Source organism: Vulpes lagopus, chromosome 16 (assembly GCF_018345385.1).
Source record: "Vulpes lagopus strain Blue_001 chromosome 16, ASM1834538v1, whole genome shotgun sequence".
Classification (NCBI taxonomy): domain Eukaryota; kingdom Metazoa; phylum Chordata; class Mammalia; order Carnivora; family Canidae; genus Vulpes; species Vulpes lagopus.
The window spans coordinates 782,949-802,315 of NC_054839.1; the positions used below are offsets into that span (position 1 = coordinate 782,949).

The 19,367-nt window shown below is 49.8% G+C and overlaps 1 protein-coding gene across 2 annotated transcripts; it reads right to left on the reverse strand.

Annotated features, from left to right (window-relative positions):
* Positions 1–681: 681 nt before the first annotated feature.
* Positions 682–18,183, reverse strand: LAMP1 (lysosomal associated membrane protein 1). Of its 2 annotated transcripts, none has more exons than XM_041731129.1 (9): positions 17,935–18,183; positions 11,697–11,815; positions 9,470–9,686; positions 9,214–9,372; positions 3,839–4,026; positions 3,210–3,335; positions 2,290–2,356; positions 2,049–2,219; positions 682–1,672 (listed from the first exon to the last, which is right to left on the reverse strand). In XM_041731129.1, exons 1-9 carry the CDS (start codon positions 17,987–17,989, stop codon positions 1,533–1,535), a joined length of 1,242 nt encoding a protein of 413 aa, XP_041587063.1. In that variant the 5' UTR covers positions 17,990–18,183; the 3' UTR covers positions 682–1,532. The 2 variants fall into 2 exon arrangements, with proteins under 2 accessions (XP_041587063.1, XP_041587062.1); XM_041731128.1 differs by having other exon boundaries at positions 11,697–11,818; positions 17,935–18,182.
* Positions 18,184–19,367: the final 1,184 nt, after the last annotated feature.

Consider the following 19,367-nt stretch of genomic DNA (forward strand, 5'->3'; position numbering starts at 1 on the left):
GTGACAGTGGCTGAACAGATGGCAAGGGCCTGCTTGTCCTCGGTCCAAGCCCAGCCGTGGCAGAGGTGCTGCACTACCCCTGTGTTACAGAGAATGCTGCACTAGGACCAAATGGGCATATGTAGACGCTCTTGTGGGAAGTGGCCACTCGGGTAGGCCACCAAGGTCTGGGAATCCCTGGGGCTGCCCATCATGGGGCAGTCCAGTGTGAGGCTGGCTGGCATGGTTGCCCAGCAAGGCCTGACACAACACTAACCTTGTGGCCCTGAGCCCCACTCCCAGGGAAGCCATGCTGGGGTAGGCCCTGGGTACAGGGATGCAGGCGATGCTTGGGGCTTCAGTCCCAGGGCTGCCTGGCAGGCAGGCCAGCTTCAGCCTCACTCAGCAAGGTCCATAAATCCTAGGAAGGCACAGGTCTTTGCTTAAAAAGGAGATTAAAATAAATCTTAGGCTTCAGCTCCCGTTCTGAAAGCTCTAAGCACAGTTGGCGGGGCCTCCTGCAGCCACATCCTGGAGATTAAGGTAAGGCGGCCCCTCTTCAAAGGGGTGGGGCCACAGGGCTCCAAACCAAGCCCTGCAGGAGTCCACACCACCCTCCTCCTTCAAGTTACCCAGCAGACCCCTTTCTCCCCTGCTCTCCACCTCTTATGAGAGCAGACAGAAGGACGAGGTCTAGGCAAAGAAAGAAAGAGATGTTTTATTAGCATTGTTACAGCAATGCGTGACATGAAGGGTCCTCAGTGCACAGCCACCCGAGCGGCAAGCGGGTAGATCAGAGCGTGATACCCAGTATTTACACAAGTGCAGGACAGGATCACCTCGAACCTCAAACAGAAGACTGAAAATCACTTTACAAAAAGGTAAATAAAAATAACACCCATTTGTCTATTTAAAAAAAGTGCCAGCTCTCGAGTGGCAGAGCATGGAAAGACCATAGGCAGGCCCTGATGCTGTAGTACTCAGCTGTGCGCCCCGGGGGGGGGGGGGAGGCCAGGCCAGTCTTGGCTTCTAAAGCTTAATTTAAGTGTTCCGGATTTTCATCTTTTGGAGTACTTCTGTTTTCAGATCTTTAATTTCAGATCTATTAATTTCTTATGCATACCAGTCTAACACTTAGCCAGCTCTCCTCAGTCCTCAGGTCAAGACCAGGTACCTCCCACAGCGAGGCTACAAAGTTCAATCAAGAATGAAGAGGCCAAACACCAGAATCTTAAATTTGGCTTAAAAGCCAAATGATAGTGGAGCCAGTGCCCTTTTAGATAAGCATTCTTACCCTCCCACCTTAAAGTTCTACTTTGGTAAATATTAACATTTAACCATTAGCAAAATACTTAACCCAGTTAGCAAAATTAACACCGTCATTTTAAAGTTACTCTTGTGCATAGTAAATGCTGCAGGGTGAACTTCACATTGGATAAAGCAGATTTGAAATCAGTTTGCAAGAAAGTGTGCCTCCCTCAACACCAATCTAAACTCAGGAAAATGAGCAGAGGCCCCGCAGCAGCTGCTGGTCTGTGCCTCTCCCGGCTGTGCTAGATCGTCTGGTAGCCGGCATGGCTCCTCTTCCTGCCAATGAGGTAGGCGATGAGGACGATAAGGACCAGCCCTGCCAGGGCACCACCCACGGCGATGGGGATCAGCATGCTGTTCTCATCCAGCTGGCACTCCTCCACTGCAGAAACAGAGGGAGCGTACCATGCTCATACCAACTACCCCCGAATGGGCCTCCCCCTCCTCCTCAGCCCTTCCCACAATCCAGCCACGAGGACAGAACAAGACGGGCTCTGATTCTAATCAACTACTGCTTGAACACAATACAGCAAACAGCAGCATTCCTAGACCATGCTTTCACAGGGGAAGATGCAGGCCAGTGCTTAATAGGACCTTTGTTCAAACGCCACCACGGTTCACATCTGTAAGATACTGAGCCTTCCGCAGGCCAGAGGATGCAGGAAGGAGAATTTGCCCTAAACGATTATATATCCAGACAGAATCACAGCCTGCTGACTCTGCGGAGAGTCTGAAATGCTGCCCTGGGTGCTACTCACCAGACCCAAACTTGTCACCTTGCACCTGGAAAGCCTGGACCCACACTTTGATGATGTTGACAGAAAAGGCTTCTGTGACTTGCACATGCTCCCCGGCGTTACACTTGTACGAATTCCCAATGGTGGCCTGAAGTGCCCTCAGAGAGTTGTTGCCAGCCTTAAAGGTGGGGTCTGCAAAGGCACATGAGACAGTGAGTGCTCTGGGGCACCTGGATGGGCAGGGGAGTGGTGGCGGTCTTACCTCTGGCATCAGGAAGAGTCATATTCAACTGGATTCCTTGCAGGAAAAACCGGCTAGTACTTGCATTCTTAAAGAGAAGGAGAGAATTCTTAGCCGCTTGCCAGATTCACATGTTTACTGTCAAACCTGAAGGGTCATCTGGTAATAAGTCTGACTCCTGTATTTCTAGCTTTAGCATGAAGCTGTAGAGCATGCGGTGTGTAAAAGGCATTGCATAAATCTCAAAACCTAATTTTTACTTCCTTGTAGACTTTTTTTTTCTTACAGAATCAGACTCTGCTAAAATAGGGATGGGAAGGAGCCATGTTCCAAGAAAGCAAACTCTTTCCTAATGTTTGCTGAATTTCAGGAATAGAACTTTATTAGAAGAAACCCAACTGTTAATCAGCTCATTTGCAGTGCATACTATAAACGCTCACAGATGGCACTTGTTCTTCCTAGAGGACTTTACTAACATCACAGAGGATTCGTCCCAGACAGGTGTAAGGAAGAGAAGACCCAGGCCCCAGAGATGCTGCCCCTCAGGAAGGACCCAGAGACGCTGCCGACAGTGCATGAGGCGGGAGGCTGAGCTGAGCACAGCTGCACCGGCCCCAGGCGTTCCCCCACATCTGGTGCATAAAGGAACCAGCCGAGGCATTCCTTCAGGGAAAGAGGATGGGAGGGCTGAGGGTTCAAAACACCAGCAAACAAGGAAGACACAGAAAGCAGACCCCCCCCCTCCTCAGAAGGTAGAGCTGTAGGTCTTGGCACCTCAATCTGATTTTGACTCCGGCCGGCGCACAGTACCCTCAGCTCCACCACCGCTGTGCAGCAGACATGTGTGAACAAACAGGAGGAAGAGCCACAGTGAGTGGCAGGCTGAGATGCCAGCAGCTCCCACACTGAAGCCCCCGGAGTACAAACATGGAGCCTCTCACCATCCCAAACTGGAAGACCAGGAGAGCGACACTCTCGCTGCGGAGCTCCAGGGTCACCAGCTGGGCACCACAGCTCCCTCCGGCGGTGGTCTTATTCGGGTTGATGCTGACCACTTTCACCATAGTCTAAGTAGGAAAAGAAGACAAGTTATCATGCCCTGTCACACCCCAGGTCCTCTATAGTCTGGAGGAAAAAAAGTAATCTTAAAACAGGAACTTCAAGGCCACAATCATTTTAACCAGAAGCAGAAGGGAAGGTCCACACACACTGCATACCCATCACACTCAAGTTCCCTGCACAGCCCTGAGACATGCGTGGTCCCTGGTAGGTGGCAGTAGTACTTCAAAGGAAAATCATAAAATGTTGGAATGGTGTATGTTTAAAGCAAAGTGTAATGTTCTTCTGGGGTCGGGGCGGGTATCAGTAAACGCGCCCTTCAGAGTTCCGGCTTTTCAGACCACCCTGCAGCTCCTTGATTCTGTCTCGGAGAAAAGCCACCCTGGTGTGCAGACAGATGGGTATGGCTGTATGCCAGGGGCTCATCATGGAACAGATACCACCACCACCACCGCGCTCGTGGGCCGACACCCCTACCACAGAAGGAAGGGTCTCTGGAGGCAGAGCCTACCGTGTTGTCCTTCTTCTTGTAGGTGACATTCAGCTGCAGCCCCATGCTGGCCAGCAGGCAGGTCCCGTTGGCACCACTCACGTTGTACTTGTGCACAGAGGGGCTCTCGGGCGCTGGGGACGGTGAAGGGCGGGGAGGTGGTGGCGGCGCTGTTGTTGGGAAAGGCCCATCTTGCTCACAGCGCGTCTCTGGATGGACAAGTGGGGAGAGAGACAAAGTGAGTCCTCAAACCACCAGGAGCTATGACAACCCCCGCAGACTCAGCTAGCCCCATGTGCAGAATGTGACTTCTCAGTCTGCATGGTTGGATGACAGGTGGCTACCCAACTCTGGAAGTACAAGACAGGTAGGTGCCGCTCTCCCACAGGTGGTCTCCACTCCTGCCCCTGCACCACAGCTCTGACTGGATGCTCTTCCAGCTCAGCATTTCTGCAACCCTGCCTTCACAGATCCATCCCCTTCTGTCTGCATGACAAACCTTCCTTCATACTGGGAAGTAAAAAAAACCTTAACTGTCACCTGCTGCTTGGACAGGCAGCCACACACCACTGCAAATGGCAACAATTCAAACCAATTCTCTGTGTGGCTGTATACTGGGTCTGGTGCTGGAGATCTCACAGGCTCAGGAGGGAAAGCCAGCTCCAGACACACACACTATGACAAAGCGAGTGCCGTCAGCATGGTACCTGTGGGAGAGTAGCCCAGGAGGCCTTTAAAGGTAGGAGCATCAGGTGGGTCCCTGCGAGACAAGACCAGAGCTGAGTCCAGGTGCATGAGTGAGCCAGCTGCTGTGGGTTATGTGAAGCAAGATGGGGTGAAGGCACCTACAGGCAGGTACCCTCATGTGGGAAGAAGGTCCAGTACGTGTGAGTGAAGACCCCGGGGAAGGAGGCCACATGGTGGCCCCAGAGGATATATGCTCGGGAGGTTAAATGGGATGCAGGCTCTCAGAATTTACTCCAGTATGAATTGTTTCCAACAAAAACTTACATTTAAAAATCAAGGCAGACCGAACTAAAAGCAAAAAAATGAATGTTCTCTACAGGTGCATACAGGACAGATAGCTGCCTTCTAGGAAGATTCTTTGACATTCGAAAACACCCAGATCCATCACAGCACTTCCAGGAACCACCATCCCCAAACCAAGTTGTTTTACCACCCTGTTTCTGTGGGTAATCAGTAAGTCTAGAACAGCATTTATACAATTTCCATCAAATTCCCACCCTGTCCCCATTTCTGCTGGACTCAGCCATGGGAGCAGCCCCACCATACCCTGGGCCACAGTGCCTGCTAGGAAGCTGCTATATAACTGCCGGATCAGTTCCTGCTCCAAGCTCAAAGGAAGCTTTGTCACTTCCTCCTCCACATCCCATCTACCTGGGTAGGGGGTCAAGGTGGGGAGAAAAAGAAAAGTTCACCCTATACAGAAGTAATTCCACACACTTTCTGTAATGTTCACTCACACAGCCTGCCTTCACATAATGCTATCCTCTACAGTCAAATGCCTTTCTAGACAGAAGATAAAGATGGAAAAAAGCATGATAGAGTGGGTGTAACCTCGGGCTTCCAGTGGCCACATGGCCCACCCTTCCCCTGGAGCTAAAGCTGCAGGCTAATGTTACAGCTGCCATTTAGAATAGCCTTATCATTACTTTACAAACTGTTACAGAACAGGACACAGTTCAATGCGCAAAACGAGAACAGGTGACCTCAAAATCCTGATCTAGATGGGCACACAGCACGCATGGGTGAGGGGGGAGAGTAACCTACACAAATCTGACCAGCAACTGTACACACAATCTACAGTTTTCATATAACAGGCTGCAAAGCGTCAGCCTTAGAGCACAATGTACGGTCAGAACTGTGGAAATCTGCACAGACCAAGCGCCCTCCCCCCGCTGAACTGCAAACGCATAGTCTGCACTCTAAGCACCCTGTCCCCAAGGCAGAAATGACAGTCCAACTTGCAGAGTGCTCAGCCCACAGGGAAATCATCAGTAAAATGCATGCATGTGCTAAGTGCCATCCATGCATGTGAGGCTGCCTCTGGGAAGACCAGGCACCCCAGGAAAACGCAGGCTCAGTGCATCCATCCATGATTCCTCATGTGATTTTCAAAAGCTTCTGCGCCCTGAAGGCCCCAAATGGTGTGCCAGCAGCCAAACTTCAGGTAAACGTGTGCTACAGTCAGAAAGTCACCCAGGAGAGAGGCACTTTAGTAGCAGCTCATGCTCTGCGTCACCCTGGGAGTCATCCCTAAGGCAGAGATGCTGGCTAGCCAGGGGGAATCTCCACCCAGGTTCACAGGGAGGTACCAATGGAATATACTAACAGCTAAGCTTCAACACGGTTCAGGTTGTGTCATCAACTATAGCTGACCCCTCAATAACACAGGTTCGGGAGCTGACCCTTGCCAGTCAAAAATCCATGTTAACTTCAGACTCCTCTCAAAACTTACATTAAAAACCTACTGTTGACCAGAAGCCTTACCAATAACAGCCCACTAACAGGCATCTTGTATATTATGGATATTATATAGTGTATTCTTAAAAAGAAGATAGAGAAAAAAATATATTTATGGTACTGTACTGCATTTACTGAAACACATCCACATGTAAAAAGACCCACACAGCTCACACCTGTGTTGTTCAAGGATCGCTGTCGTACTTTCTGGGAAGAGTGCGGCCCTTGCCCATACAGCAGACGCCCATTCTGGAGCTCCTCCCCGCCCACAAAGCTGCTTGGAAAACTCCCCTATCACTGAACATGGACCCAGGCCACCAGAGGACCACATCCCAGAAAATACAGAAGACATCACAGGTGTGGGTGTGAGTGTATAGCGGGGGAATGGGTGTGCAGGGGGAAGGGGAGCCCCTGGAGTTCAGGGTACAGATTTGTTGTTTGCTGATTTCATTTCTTAGCACTCCAGGTAAAGGCTGATCAGGGGTGACTTCAGAGGAAGTGACCCAATAGTGACAGGATCCCAAAAGCCCTATGGGGACTCCTTCCTGCCCAGCGAAGAGTATGCAGGTGTACCATGATCTCACCAAGCCTTCCAGCCTGTCACACGGGCATGCCAATTTGTATAGGACATTCTGTGCAATTCTGCGTTGCCACTTAACCTCCTCTTCCCAGCAGATTCACTAAGAGAGCGCTCTCGTGTCTTTAAAAAGCAAGTTTCCTTTCCAAACCACAGCCATATCAGTAGAAGCAGATTTAACATAAAATGAAAGCAAGCTTTGATGACAGGAACAACCATGGGACACAAGGGGAGGTGGAGAGTGAGGCTGAGCTTAGGGACCAAGGTTCTGGTCAACAACTCACAGAACAGAGCAAGCAGCTGCCCATGACACACTCAAAATAATCCACCCTCAGTTAACCTTCATAGGATGTGAACAGTCCTCTGATAAGGGGGGCCAGCGGCTGGGACACGGGTGTAGGGAGGGACCAACCTTACGGAGGTATCTTTTCTACTTGAATCACACACATATGTCCCCCACTGGGAGTAATGCGCGGGATGCTAACAGTGAAGGGCTATGTGCATGTGGGGACAGGACTATGTGGGAATCCTGTGCCGTGTTTAACTGTGAACCTAAAACTGCTCCGAAAGATAAAATCTATTTAAAAACCAAAATAATTAGCTTTCAAAGAAATTAGCCTCTCCATTGTCACATGGAATTTTAGACCAGAAGCTGGAGCCCTATGTCAGGCTCCAGCACCTTCAGTAACTCCACCAGCCGGGCACCACACCACCTGGGGAACCCAGACAGGGAAGACCAGGTCACCTATGTCTGGGTTCAGCAGCTTTCCAAGCAGAAGACAACAAGTCATAAAGGTGAGCTATATACTCCATGACCACCCAGAGGCCCAGGTAGCGGAGGTCACTGTGCCGAGCTAGCAAGCCAGGATGCTCATTTCCCAAGGTCCTTAGCAGTTTTTGCTTTTCCCTTCTGCTCCAGGCTGGACGGAGACTATTGGGGATGAAACCTAGCTACCCAGATACCTGCAACCGTGAGCATCAGCTCCTGCCGCGTTTAGTGTGACTCTGACCACTCCCAGTCACTCCTTGCCTGAGCAGGCAAGTGTCAATGTGCACACTCAGGCCTGCTGACTGACATGCACACACATAGCTCCCCAGAAAAGGGTGGTGTAGAAAGGCCAGTCCAGCCAGTCTCCTCGAGAGCTGCTCCAGCTCACACAGACCTACCCTTACACCCCGTACACTTGCTGCTGGACGTGTCTTTCCCAGTTACAGACGGCAAACATTTTAGACCTTGTGGCTGTGCAGGGCCTGTGCCATCTCGGCTCTGCTACGGGAGGGTGACGGCAGCCACAGAAACAGATGTATGAATGAATGTGTGCTAAAGAAACTCCATTATGGGCACTGAAACTTGACTTTCATGTAATTTTCACGTGCTGTGAAATGTTCTTTTGACTTTTCTTAACCTTAAATTGATAAAGCATAACATCCATTTTTAGCTTACTGGCCTTACAGACAGCGAAGCGGACTAGATGGCACCTGCAGGCCAGCTTCTGGCCCCACTAAGAGCCACATGCCTCTCAGGACACCTGTACCCAACCACACAAAATGCTAACTGGTCCATTGTGCCCCTGAGCACCAGAGACTTGGTGCAAATCAGTCCCACGCCAGTAGGCAACTCTGAGTGTTCCAGACACACCACCGGGGATATGGCAAACTAAAGCTCACAAGAGCACGACTAAACACCGAGGAGAAGGGACAACTTCCTTGAGGTGATCATCCTCTTCAACCTTCAGGAAAAGGACGGTGATCTGTGAGCTCACTGGCTGGCTGAGAAAGTCCTAACTGAATGATAACATTCTTTGCTACTTACTGAGCCAGGCCCTGACGTAAGCACTTTGCATAAATTTCTTTTTTAATTGCAAGGACCTGCTAACACAGGCTATCATCCTTACTTTCCAAGGTAACAAGAGGCTGACCACCTTACCCAAGGCCACAGAGCGAGGAGCCTGGAGCCCTCTTGTTGGATCCCAGAACGCATCAATGGAGCTGGGCTGGCAGGTGCCTCTCTGGTGGATCATGAGCCCCCAAAAGACACTCAAGGTCCTGCCACCATCTTCCCCTGGGCTTGCCAAGCTCGACAGAGATAAATATAGGTCTTGGAGAGAAGACACTTGGTTTGAACTGGAAGAGAGCCTACCACCCTGACCTCATTGGCTTCCCAAAAAGGAATTAAAATGCTTTGCCCTTCTATCCCTTTTAAATCAGTATCTGTCCAACCTCACCTAAAGAGATCACTTTCTTTAAAGAGACAAAGTTCTAAATGAGAGCTGCCAGTTCAGCTTCTCCACGTCTTCCTTGGGCCTGGGCACCTGGGTCAAAGGCAGTGTCCTACCTTCCTTGCTGAAATTACTGTTGGCAAGGTACGCCTGGATCGTGACATCACGGAACGTGACAGTGACATTGTGCATGTGGATCTGGGTGTTGCTCACACATCTGTATTTTTTATTTATGTCTGCCCTGATGTCAGTTGCAGATTCCACAGTCTTGGTTTCTGTATTAAAAAAAAAATCAATTTTTAACTTAGGTAAAAATTTTAGACACTCTCCAACTGAATTTTAATTTTATAACTAGTCATTTTTGGTTCTTACCCTTGGAGCTTGCATTGGGGAAAATCTGTGTGTCAGACAAGTTATAAATAAAACTCATCAGCTGAACACTGTAACGTGTTGCATTTCTTGTGAAATTGAGGGTCAGCCCATGTCCTTTTCCAAAAGCGATCATGAGACTGGGGTCAGAAGTGTTCTCTTTACCACAAGAGCTGCTATTTAATACCACTGCATCAGACGGCAGGTCGAAGGTTACATTCTAGAACAAAGGACAACAGACCCAGTCAGGATGCAGGTCACGAAAGGGATTCAGATGTGCCAAAGAAAAAAAAAAAAAGAAAGATGTGCCAAAAAAAGACCTTCAGGAAGTCAGACCTCAGCTCCTTCTCAGAAGCCACCATTAGTATATTAACTTTTTAACGTAAAATTGTATAAAAATACAAGAAAAATCAGTACATGTTGATACAGACTGAAAAAGTGTTAAAGGCAAAGCTGACAGTTACTCAAATCATTAAACATTCTTCATTAACATAATTTTAATTTATAACATAATTAAAACTAAAGTTATCTCGGTAAACAATTCTTATCAGGCTTCAAGTGAAATGTGTATATTTGAAAAGCCATTACTAGTTGTTTGCTATAAAAATCCTTAAGGAACATGCCTTTTATGGGACAGATGGTAGCTACATGTACAGTGAGCACAGTATAACGTGTAATCTTGTCAAATCACAAAGCTATAGCCTGAAAATGACATAGTTCTATTTGTCAACTGTACTTTTAAAAAGTCTTTAAACAAAGAACCAGGGCGAGCCCGGGTGGCTTAGTGGTTTAGCGCCACCTTCAGTCCAGGATCACACTCTGGACTGAAGGCGGCGCTAAACTGCTGAGCCACGCGGGCTGCCCCAAAGAACCATTTGAACTGACCACTACAAAACCACCTCAAGAGCACCAACATGACCTGAACCCACTAGCGAAAACACGGAGATGGTGTACCCTAATGCTGCTCCCAAGAAATGACAGAGCTCAGGACGCCTGGGTGGCTCAGCAGTTTAGCACCTGCCTTTGGCTCAGGGCATGATCCTGGATTCCCAGGTTCAAGTCCCACATCGGGCTCCCCCCATGGAGCCTGCTTCTCCCTCTGCCTGTTGTCTCTGTCTCTCTCTCATAAATAAACAAATAAAAATCTTTAGGGGAAAAAAAAAAAAAAAAGAAATGACAGAACTCCACAGGTGACAGAGCTATGGTGATAAAGAGTAAGGTACACAGCAGCATGTGGGTGATCCCATTTGTGGAATATAATTAACATATATCAAGATGACATGAAAAAAAACCCAAACACAGAAAAAGTAAAGTAGCAATGACCACAAAAGGTGTTTGGACCTATTTCTGTAACCTGAGGGCTTCTGTGGGACAACTGTCCCAGGCCTCTGCCACCTCAGGTGCAGCCACATACACATGGAGACCAGCACACACAAGCAGACGAGGCCTGAGCACCTGGCACAAAGTCCTGAGGGCTCTGAATGTCGGACCCCACTGCTGCCCTGAGCGGTGGTAAGATGATCTAATGCTGTCAGAGGAGGTGTGGAAGGAAACATGGTAGTCTAAACTGGATCGAGTCCCATGTCAGGCAGCCTGCTCAACGTGGAGCCTGCTTCTCCCTCTGCCTGTGTGTGTCTCTGCCTCTCTCTCTGTGTGTCTCTATGAATAAATAAATAAATAATCTTAAAAAAAAATCTCTCAGTGAAATGCCCACAGTTAACAAAGAAAAAAATGCAAATGCAGCTTATGTGTTAGAAGTCTACAAATGCAAACAGCCTTTTTTATCCTGTGGTAGTACAAGTTGTTTTAAGAAAGCTGAAGAAGGCATCGGAGGACAGTGCTTGCAGATGTCAGGGCAAACTGCAGACAGAAGAGGTACAGTCACACAGCTGTGCCCGGAGCCTGAGAGTAAGAGACGGCCGGGGTTCCAGGAGAGGCTCTAACACATCAGGCTGCCCACACAGGGAGGGCTGCATTGTGACCACAGAAGAAACTCGTGCAGAAGTCTGGGAAAATGCTCCTACCAGACAGTGAAAGTAGATAACAGAATGGTCTACACATCATGATTGCAGCTTTAGGGTACACAGGGACACAGGCAGCTGACAAGCCCAGCGGGGCACATGCATATGTGAACCCCATTACAGTGAAGTCCTTTTCCAAACATTTCAAATAATAAAAAAAATCTTCACACACACACCACACACTGTATGAAGGACCCAGTGTTTCCTACCTTAGGACCGCTCCTGGTTTCATAGCTCGCCAAGAAGGCAGCCGAGAAGTTAGCCATGATGCAAGCCGTCCCGTTGGCATCCTTCACCACAAACACTGCTGCTGCGCCATGTACGAGGCCTGCTAACTCCAGGAAAGACAGAAATATCCAAACACATTTTTGAAAATACAACTGAATGCTTCTGTTGTCTCTAGCTGTGGCTATAATGGGCTTTATTAGGAAATACCACCTGCTTCTTAAAAGAATGAGATACAAGGATTACCAAGGCTGGGTTCAGATAGATCCTCTGTCCTGTTCCTGCTAGATACAATTCTGGAAATGTTAACTCTAAACCCATTGATCACAGTTTGCCAATCTGGTCGACAGCTCTTTAATGCTTGATGTCAGGACACTGATGGGGAAGTCACATGTCAATTTCCAGGTCATCCCTAGGCACAAGATGCTCCACACTCAGTCCTCAGAGGACCTCTGGAAGATGTGCTAGGGTTCTGGAGGCACAACTCAACCTAAATACTGACCTTCTACAGAAGCCCATGGGAGAACTGGTGGTATCTCTAAAGTACGATTTCTTGTTACCTCTTGTGGACTGCTGGCCTGGCAAGAAAAGCCATGCACGCATGGATCTGAGCTCTTTGCCCAATTTCAGAAAGGTTTTCAAAAAACAGTGATTCGATCGAACCTGGACTTGGCTTTGTGATGTTAGGGCATCAGTCAACATGTCTAGGTAGGATTGCTATATCTCAGAAGGAAGGGACAGAATGAAGCTCTCACAGGTCCCTCCAGCTTGACAGCAATGGTGGCCATTTCCTCCTTAAATTCTCAGGGTCAGTGCCATCTCTGGCTTCGTGACATCCAACAGTCCTGAGCAGGTTAGCAAATCTAATCTGACCACTATGGTAAAGCAATAGGTAATTCTTCCAAGCCACACGTGTTAGTACACTCTTTTTTTTTACAGATGGGCAAAAATAGTTGTTTTCACTAGTTCTACAGCCAAACAGCCATCAGCCAGCACCACGTACTACAAGGTTCAGATGTGATGTGCCCTCCCCCGTGTGCCGTTGCCAGTCCCCCTGCACGCCCTTTAGTCATGCTCCAACCACTCTGAGTGTAAATGTGACACGGGCCAAATGCTCAGTAGACACTCCATTAACTTTTCATTCTAAAATCCGTGTCCCTAGCAAAATAAATGACTCTCAACAAGTCCAATTCATTTTAACCTTGGAACTTTCACAAAATAAAATCTTTAAAGCCAACTACTATAAGCATAAAGCAAAAAGTAGCCAGAAACCTCATATAGTTTCCCATAAGCTTCTGGTATGAGAGATACCAAAATCTATGTTCATAAACAGAAGCTCCTGCACCAGAAGGAAGCAAACTAGGGCAAGTAAGAAACCTGTGTAGTTTGTTTTGCTTTGCAAAATTTTAACCTATACCCCAAAGTATTCAGGCAAGACTACACCTCAGGCAACTCTGATAAATGAATTTCCATTATAAAACCTACAAAAAATTCCACACTTTGTTTCTGACTCATTAAAGGTTTTTTAAAAACAAAACAAAACAAAACAAAACAAAAAAACAGACAAATCATCCTCATGCCTTCAGGGAGGAACAAGCTAAGTGTACCAGGGGTCCAGAGAGATGCCAGCAAGGCCAAAGCATGTTCAGCAGGCAGAAGCACGTGTGTTAAAGCATGGGCACTGCAACCAGAGAAACACTAGACACCGACCCAGATCACGTGTACATGGGCTAGTACAGCTCCGGTCACTGGCTCTCTCAGGCCCGAGATGCCCTCACATGGCTGTGGCCCTGGCCTGGCTGCTGCAGAGTCCTGTGTGATTGCACATGCCATGGACACAGTCGGCTGCTGCCTCACATGGGAGCATGCACATCAGCTTTCACCAAGCTGCACTTCTATAAATTAGTTCCCTAAATCATTAAAACACTTTCTGCTCAAAACACTTCATTAGGAAATATTTCACATTAAATAACTTTTCAAAGGCAGAATTTTTTTTTTCAAAGGCAGAATTCTTTCACTTAGTAAACATGCTGAAGATATGAGCCTTCATGCATCACAAAAACAAATTTAAAGTAAATTTTACCAGCACTAGAAACCTACAGTTATTCTGGAGAGACCCAGAAATTTTCTATTGTTATAATAAGAAACAGCCCCAGAAGCCAAATTCTGGTCAAGAGGAAGAGGTCTACAAAAGCATTAGAATGTAAAATTATAAAAGAAATGTGTGTATGCTAATAGAATGTTGTTTTTTTTTTAAGACTTTAAAAAAATTGGGGATGTCTAGGTGGCTCAGCGGTTTGGCACCTGCCTTCAGCCTGGGGCGTGATCCTTGAGTCCCGGGAACAAGTCCCATGTCGGGCTCCTTGCATGAGGACTGCCCTCTGCCTGTGTCTCTGCCTCTCTCTCTCCCATGAATGAATGAAGTCTTTTTTTAAAAAAAAATTTAAAAAAAATTAAAAATTAAAAAGAAAAAGATTTTTAAAAAATTATTCGTTTTATTTTTTTTTTTTTATTTTTATTTTTTTTTTTATTTATTTATGATAGGCACACAGTGAGAGAGAGAGAAGCAGAGACACAGGCAGAAGGAGAAGCAGGCTCCATGCACCGGGAGCCCGACGTGGGATTCGATCCCGGGTCTCCAGGATCGCGCCCTGGGCCAAAGGCAGGCGCCAAACCGCTGCGCCACCCAGGGATCCCAAATTATTCGTTTTAAAGACAGAGAGAGCACGCATGAGCAAGGTGAAGGGAGAGAGGGAAAGGGAGAAGCAGACTCCACGTTGAGCAGGGAGCCCAATGCGGGACTCCATCCCAGGACCCTAAGCCAAAAGCAGATGCTTAACCAACTGAGCCACCCAGTGGCCCCTAATGGTCTTAAGTTGTTTTTTTTTTTAATTCTCTAACACTGATAGCTGACTAAGAAGAAAAAAACCTCTTTTTTGAATTAAAATGTTGCAGTGACTTGAGGAGTGGGTGTCCCTCTTCAAAGCTAGGCTCCCTGACCTGCTGGCAACGGCTAATCTCAAGCAGTCCTTCACACAAGCACAACCTTGATCATCGTTTCAGGGATCACGTAAAGGAGTAACTTTGGCTTATTCCTTCAACGTACTCCCACTGGTAGAAATTCCATTCTCTAAAACAAGTACAGCTGTGAGAAACATGCCTGGTTCTATGACAGACCCCTCCATCACTTAGTAGTTGTTTGACCTCGGGCCAGTAGATATCGCTGCCCTCAGTTTAGGTGCCTATGAACTGGAACAAGTGTGCTGACGCCCTGGGGCTATTAGAGGATCAAATGAGCCAGTGCAGAACACTCAGTACAAGGCATTAGCACTGGCTTTAATACTCGCTGATATATTTTTTTAAAGATTTTATTTATTTATTCATGAGAGAGAGGGAAGGGTGGGGAAGAGACACAGGCAGAGAGGGAGAAGCAAACTCCCCACAGGGAGCCTGATGCAGGACTCGATCCCCAGACCCTGGATCACGACCTGAGCCAAAGGAAGACGCTCAACCACTGAGCCACCCAGGTGCCCTGATCATGTTATTTTAAATAGAACTGTTCAGACCTCACCTACCAAGTTCATCACTGAATCCTCAGTACCTGACACAAAACATCAAGTATTTTAACAAGCACTTGCTATGCGCCAGGTCCTGCTCCAAGCACTTTGTAGTCAACTAAATTATCATGACGACCTCCACAGGTAAATACTATTATGATTCCTTTGTGCAGCTGTGGAGACGAAGGGACGGACAGGAATGTTAACTTGCTCAAGGTCACAAAGCTAGTGAGTGGTGCTCAGCAATCTGGAATTGGATGACACATCTGAACCGTGCTCTCTAACACTTGCTGAGTGAGCAAACATACTTCAAATTATGGAAGACTCACTTTGAAATGAAGAGACTGCCAGCTAAAGGAACAAGTCGATAAACTTCTACATTAAAATTTTTATAAGAGGGGGCTCCTGGGTGGCTCAGTCTGCCTTTGGCTCAGGTCATGATTCCAGGGTCCTGGGATCAAGTCCTGCATTGGATTCCCTGCTTGGTGTGGAGTCTGCTTCTTCCTCTCCCTCTGCTCCTTCACCTTGCTCGTGTATGCTCTCTCTCAAATAAATGAATAAAATCTTCAAAGAATTTTTTTTTCAAAAATACTTCCTAGTTTGTCTTGGCTTCTTTTAAATCCAGTATTTTTCATCTTAAACGGTAATACATAATCGTCTATGAAAATTTAAAGGTAGAAGAACAACAAAAAAAAAGACCAAAGTTCATCCCTTACATGGAATCAAAACCTTTAGAAGCAGGGCTCAGTGTGGACACTTCTAAAGAGCTGACGTATGCATATCTGATTAGGGATTGTCGCTGTCAAACTGGGCATTTACATGTACGCACTGAGCACTTACTATGTATGTGCACAGGATGGGCTGTAAGATAAGGAAGAGAGACCTGTGTACAGGTTATCACGGCACAACTGAAATGATGCTCCAGTAAAAGCTCAAGCTACATATGCATGCAGTCAAGTCCCATGGATGCAGAGAAAAGGGAGCACCTAACAAAAGTTCAAAATCATGGACCCCAAACATTTTGACCTCAAATATAGTTAAGAATTTGGTGACCAATCCAAGTAACTGACAAAGGTCCCACAATCATGAATACTACTAAATAGAATAAAACTTTCCAAACATCCTAAGTAACAGTTCTTCATTTGGAAAGGGGAAGGAAATCATCTAGTCGACACCAGTGGTTTAAAGGGTCACATTACGCAAGGACACTTAATCCTAAATGCTGGCCAATTTCAGTTCACTCTCGCCTATGCTTTCTACCAAATATTCCAACACAAACTGATCTTTAAGAGTCATCCAATTATTAATGCAGGTAAAATTAATAGTTTTCATGTTTGAAAAATTTTGTTTTTAGAAAAGATGCTTCTTGGTAAAATAAATCAAAATAAACATTATTTTTAAAAGGCCTACATCCAAAAAATTTTTTTTAAAGATCTTATTTATTTATTCATGAGAGACACACACAGAGAGGCAGAGACACAGGCAGAGGGAGAAGCAGCTCCTTGCAGGGAGCCCTACGCGCAGGATCAGGCCCTGGGCTGCAGGCGGCGCTAAACCGCTGCGCCCCCGGGGCTGCTCCCTACGTCCAAATTTAAAATCTTTTCTAAAAGTTGGATTTCATCGGACTGTAAAACCTAAAAAATCCTCCCAAAGGAACGGGCATTAAAAAGCTTACAACACGCACACTACTCCCAGCTATCACAATGCAGGAGATTAAGCCCGTTTCTCCTCATTTTGAAAGTGAGTTTTAAAACCTAAAATACGAGAATTCTTTGTGAATTCTTTTAGTAAGAACAGTGCTGCCGTCCTGCCCTGACAACTTGTTCGAGCCGTTCCTCCTCTAAATAATTACAGCTGCCGGGGAAGGGCAAAGCTCGGGGTTTACTGCCCGAGTTAAGGCCACCGTCCCTCGTGGCTCTTCCTGCAGTTCAGAAAACCGACTTTACCGGACAACAGGCAAGACAAATCCGGGACACCAAGATCCATCCAGTGGCCGTGAAATCCCAGAGCTGAGGCAGGGGGCCGGGCAGTACGCGGGGCGATGCGAGCCGTGCGCCTCCCTTGGGTCTTGTGCCCTAACCGGGAGGGGCTCCCGGAGGTTCGTCCGGGCGTCCGAGCAGCCTTACCGGGGCACAGAACCACCCCTCCCCCGACACACACGCACACACGCACGACGGGGGCAGCACAGCCCCGCGGGACCTCCCGAGCCGCGAGCGCGGCCGCGGGGAGGCGAGGCCGGGCCTGCCCCTCCCGGCCCACGGCGGCCTCCGCGCGCCCGGCCGGACTCCGCTCCGCCGCCCTCGGTGAGAGCAGGCCACCGGGAGGACGCACGGACCACGCGGGCCCCGGGGATAAGCCGCGGCTGCCCGGAGTCAACCAACCCCTAGTTTTTCGACTCCTCACCCACAAAACCAGCCCAGGGACCCGACAACGGGGCCGGCCCCCAGCTGACAGCTCGCCCCAGCGCTTCCCACAGCGGCCGGAGGGCTCCGCGCCAGACCCCGGGCGCCACCTCCGCCGCCCCCGGCCCCAGCCCCGGCCCCGCGGAGACCCCGGCCCCGCAGCCTTCCCGGGCCCCCCAAGCCGTCAGCCTCCCCCCGGCCCGGCCCGGCACACCCGGAGCTCCCGCCCCGCAGCCCCTGCCCCGCCGACCCCGGCCCCTCACCGAGCAGCAGCAGCAGCAGCAGAGGCCGCGGCCGGGCACCACCGAAGGCCGCCATGGGCGCGAGGGCTGTTGAGGCCGGAGCGGGAGCCGAGCGGGTCGGGGCGGTTTGGCCGGGGGACGGCGGGCGGGCCGGGGGGCTGCGTGAGGGTGAGGGTCCCGCGGTCCAGACACCCGGCCGCTGCGGCGCCCGCGGCAGGAAGGAGACCCTTCGGCCGGCGGCGCCCGTCACGTGAGGCCGCGCCGCGCCCGCGCTGTCACGTGACCCCGCGAGTCTCGCGAGAGCACAGGACTCGCCGTCTCCGCCGAGGCGAGCGTTCGCCTCTCACGTGACCCGGAGGCACGTGACCGTGGTGCCACGTGATGCCAGGCAGGCTTCTCAGCGTGGGAGAGATCGGGGAGATTGGAACTGGACGTCGGCGCCGAGGGCGGGTGCGAGGGAGGGTCCCTCTGCGGCTCCCGGGCGCTGGCGGGAGGAGGAGACGGACGTGCCCGTGAGAGGGCGGCTGTGTGCCGAGGCCTGCAGCCGGAGAAGCCGCCCCGCGGACGCAGCGAGGCTTACCCGGGGCTGCCCTGGGCGGCCGACCCGCGGCGTGTGCGGCCGAGAGCGGGCGGCTCGGGACCCGGACGTGCATGCTCGCGAGATAAGCTGGGCGGGGCTCCGGGGGCTGCGGGGACCGCTGGGTCACCCCCTCAGGACCCCGTCGGGCCGGGGCGGGGGGCAGCAGTGGCTCCGCTGCGTCTGGGCTGCGCGTCCCTGCGCCCGGGAGCCCCGAAGCCCTCTCCGCGGCGTGCCTGGAGGCTCCCTGGGTCTGGGCTTCAGACACGGTCCCCTCGCCTCGGCCACCTCCCGCCGTGGCAGCCGCGAGGGTGCGCGGCGCCCCTCCTTCCTCCTCCCCCCTTCCCCTTTTCCTCTTCCCCCTCTTCCTCCCTCCTGCCCTTGCCCCGCGCGTCACGGCTCAGCCCCTGGGAGGAGTCTCTTGAGTGTCTCCAGCGCAGATCTGGTGACCGCTGTCCGTCACTCTCCCGAACGGTGCTCGATTCCCCGCAAATGTCACGTCCACTTGCTCCGAGTAAATTGTGCAGCTTCCCGGCCCCAGACTCCTGTTGGCTCTGCAGTGGGGGCTGGGCAGGGCATGCGCGTGCCCCGCCGGCCCCAGACCCCGTGCTAAAGCACGTTTCTCTTTACTCTCGTCCACGGGGCTGACTAGGAGTTAGCAGTTCCTAAACTCCTTGTACGTTTATTGCTGTTGTGCAAATAATAGTAATTCGCAGGTTTCTCCCCGTGAAGAAAGAAGTGACAAAGGAGAAGAGGGAGGTGAGAATGCAGCCTGTGATGCTGGGACTGGAATGTGCTTAAGGACTCCGAAGGTGGACCGCCACGGAAATAGCGCCCGGTCAGCACGGTGTCCGCTGTTCAGTACACCTTACGGTTC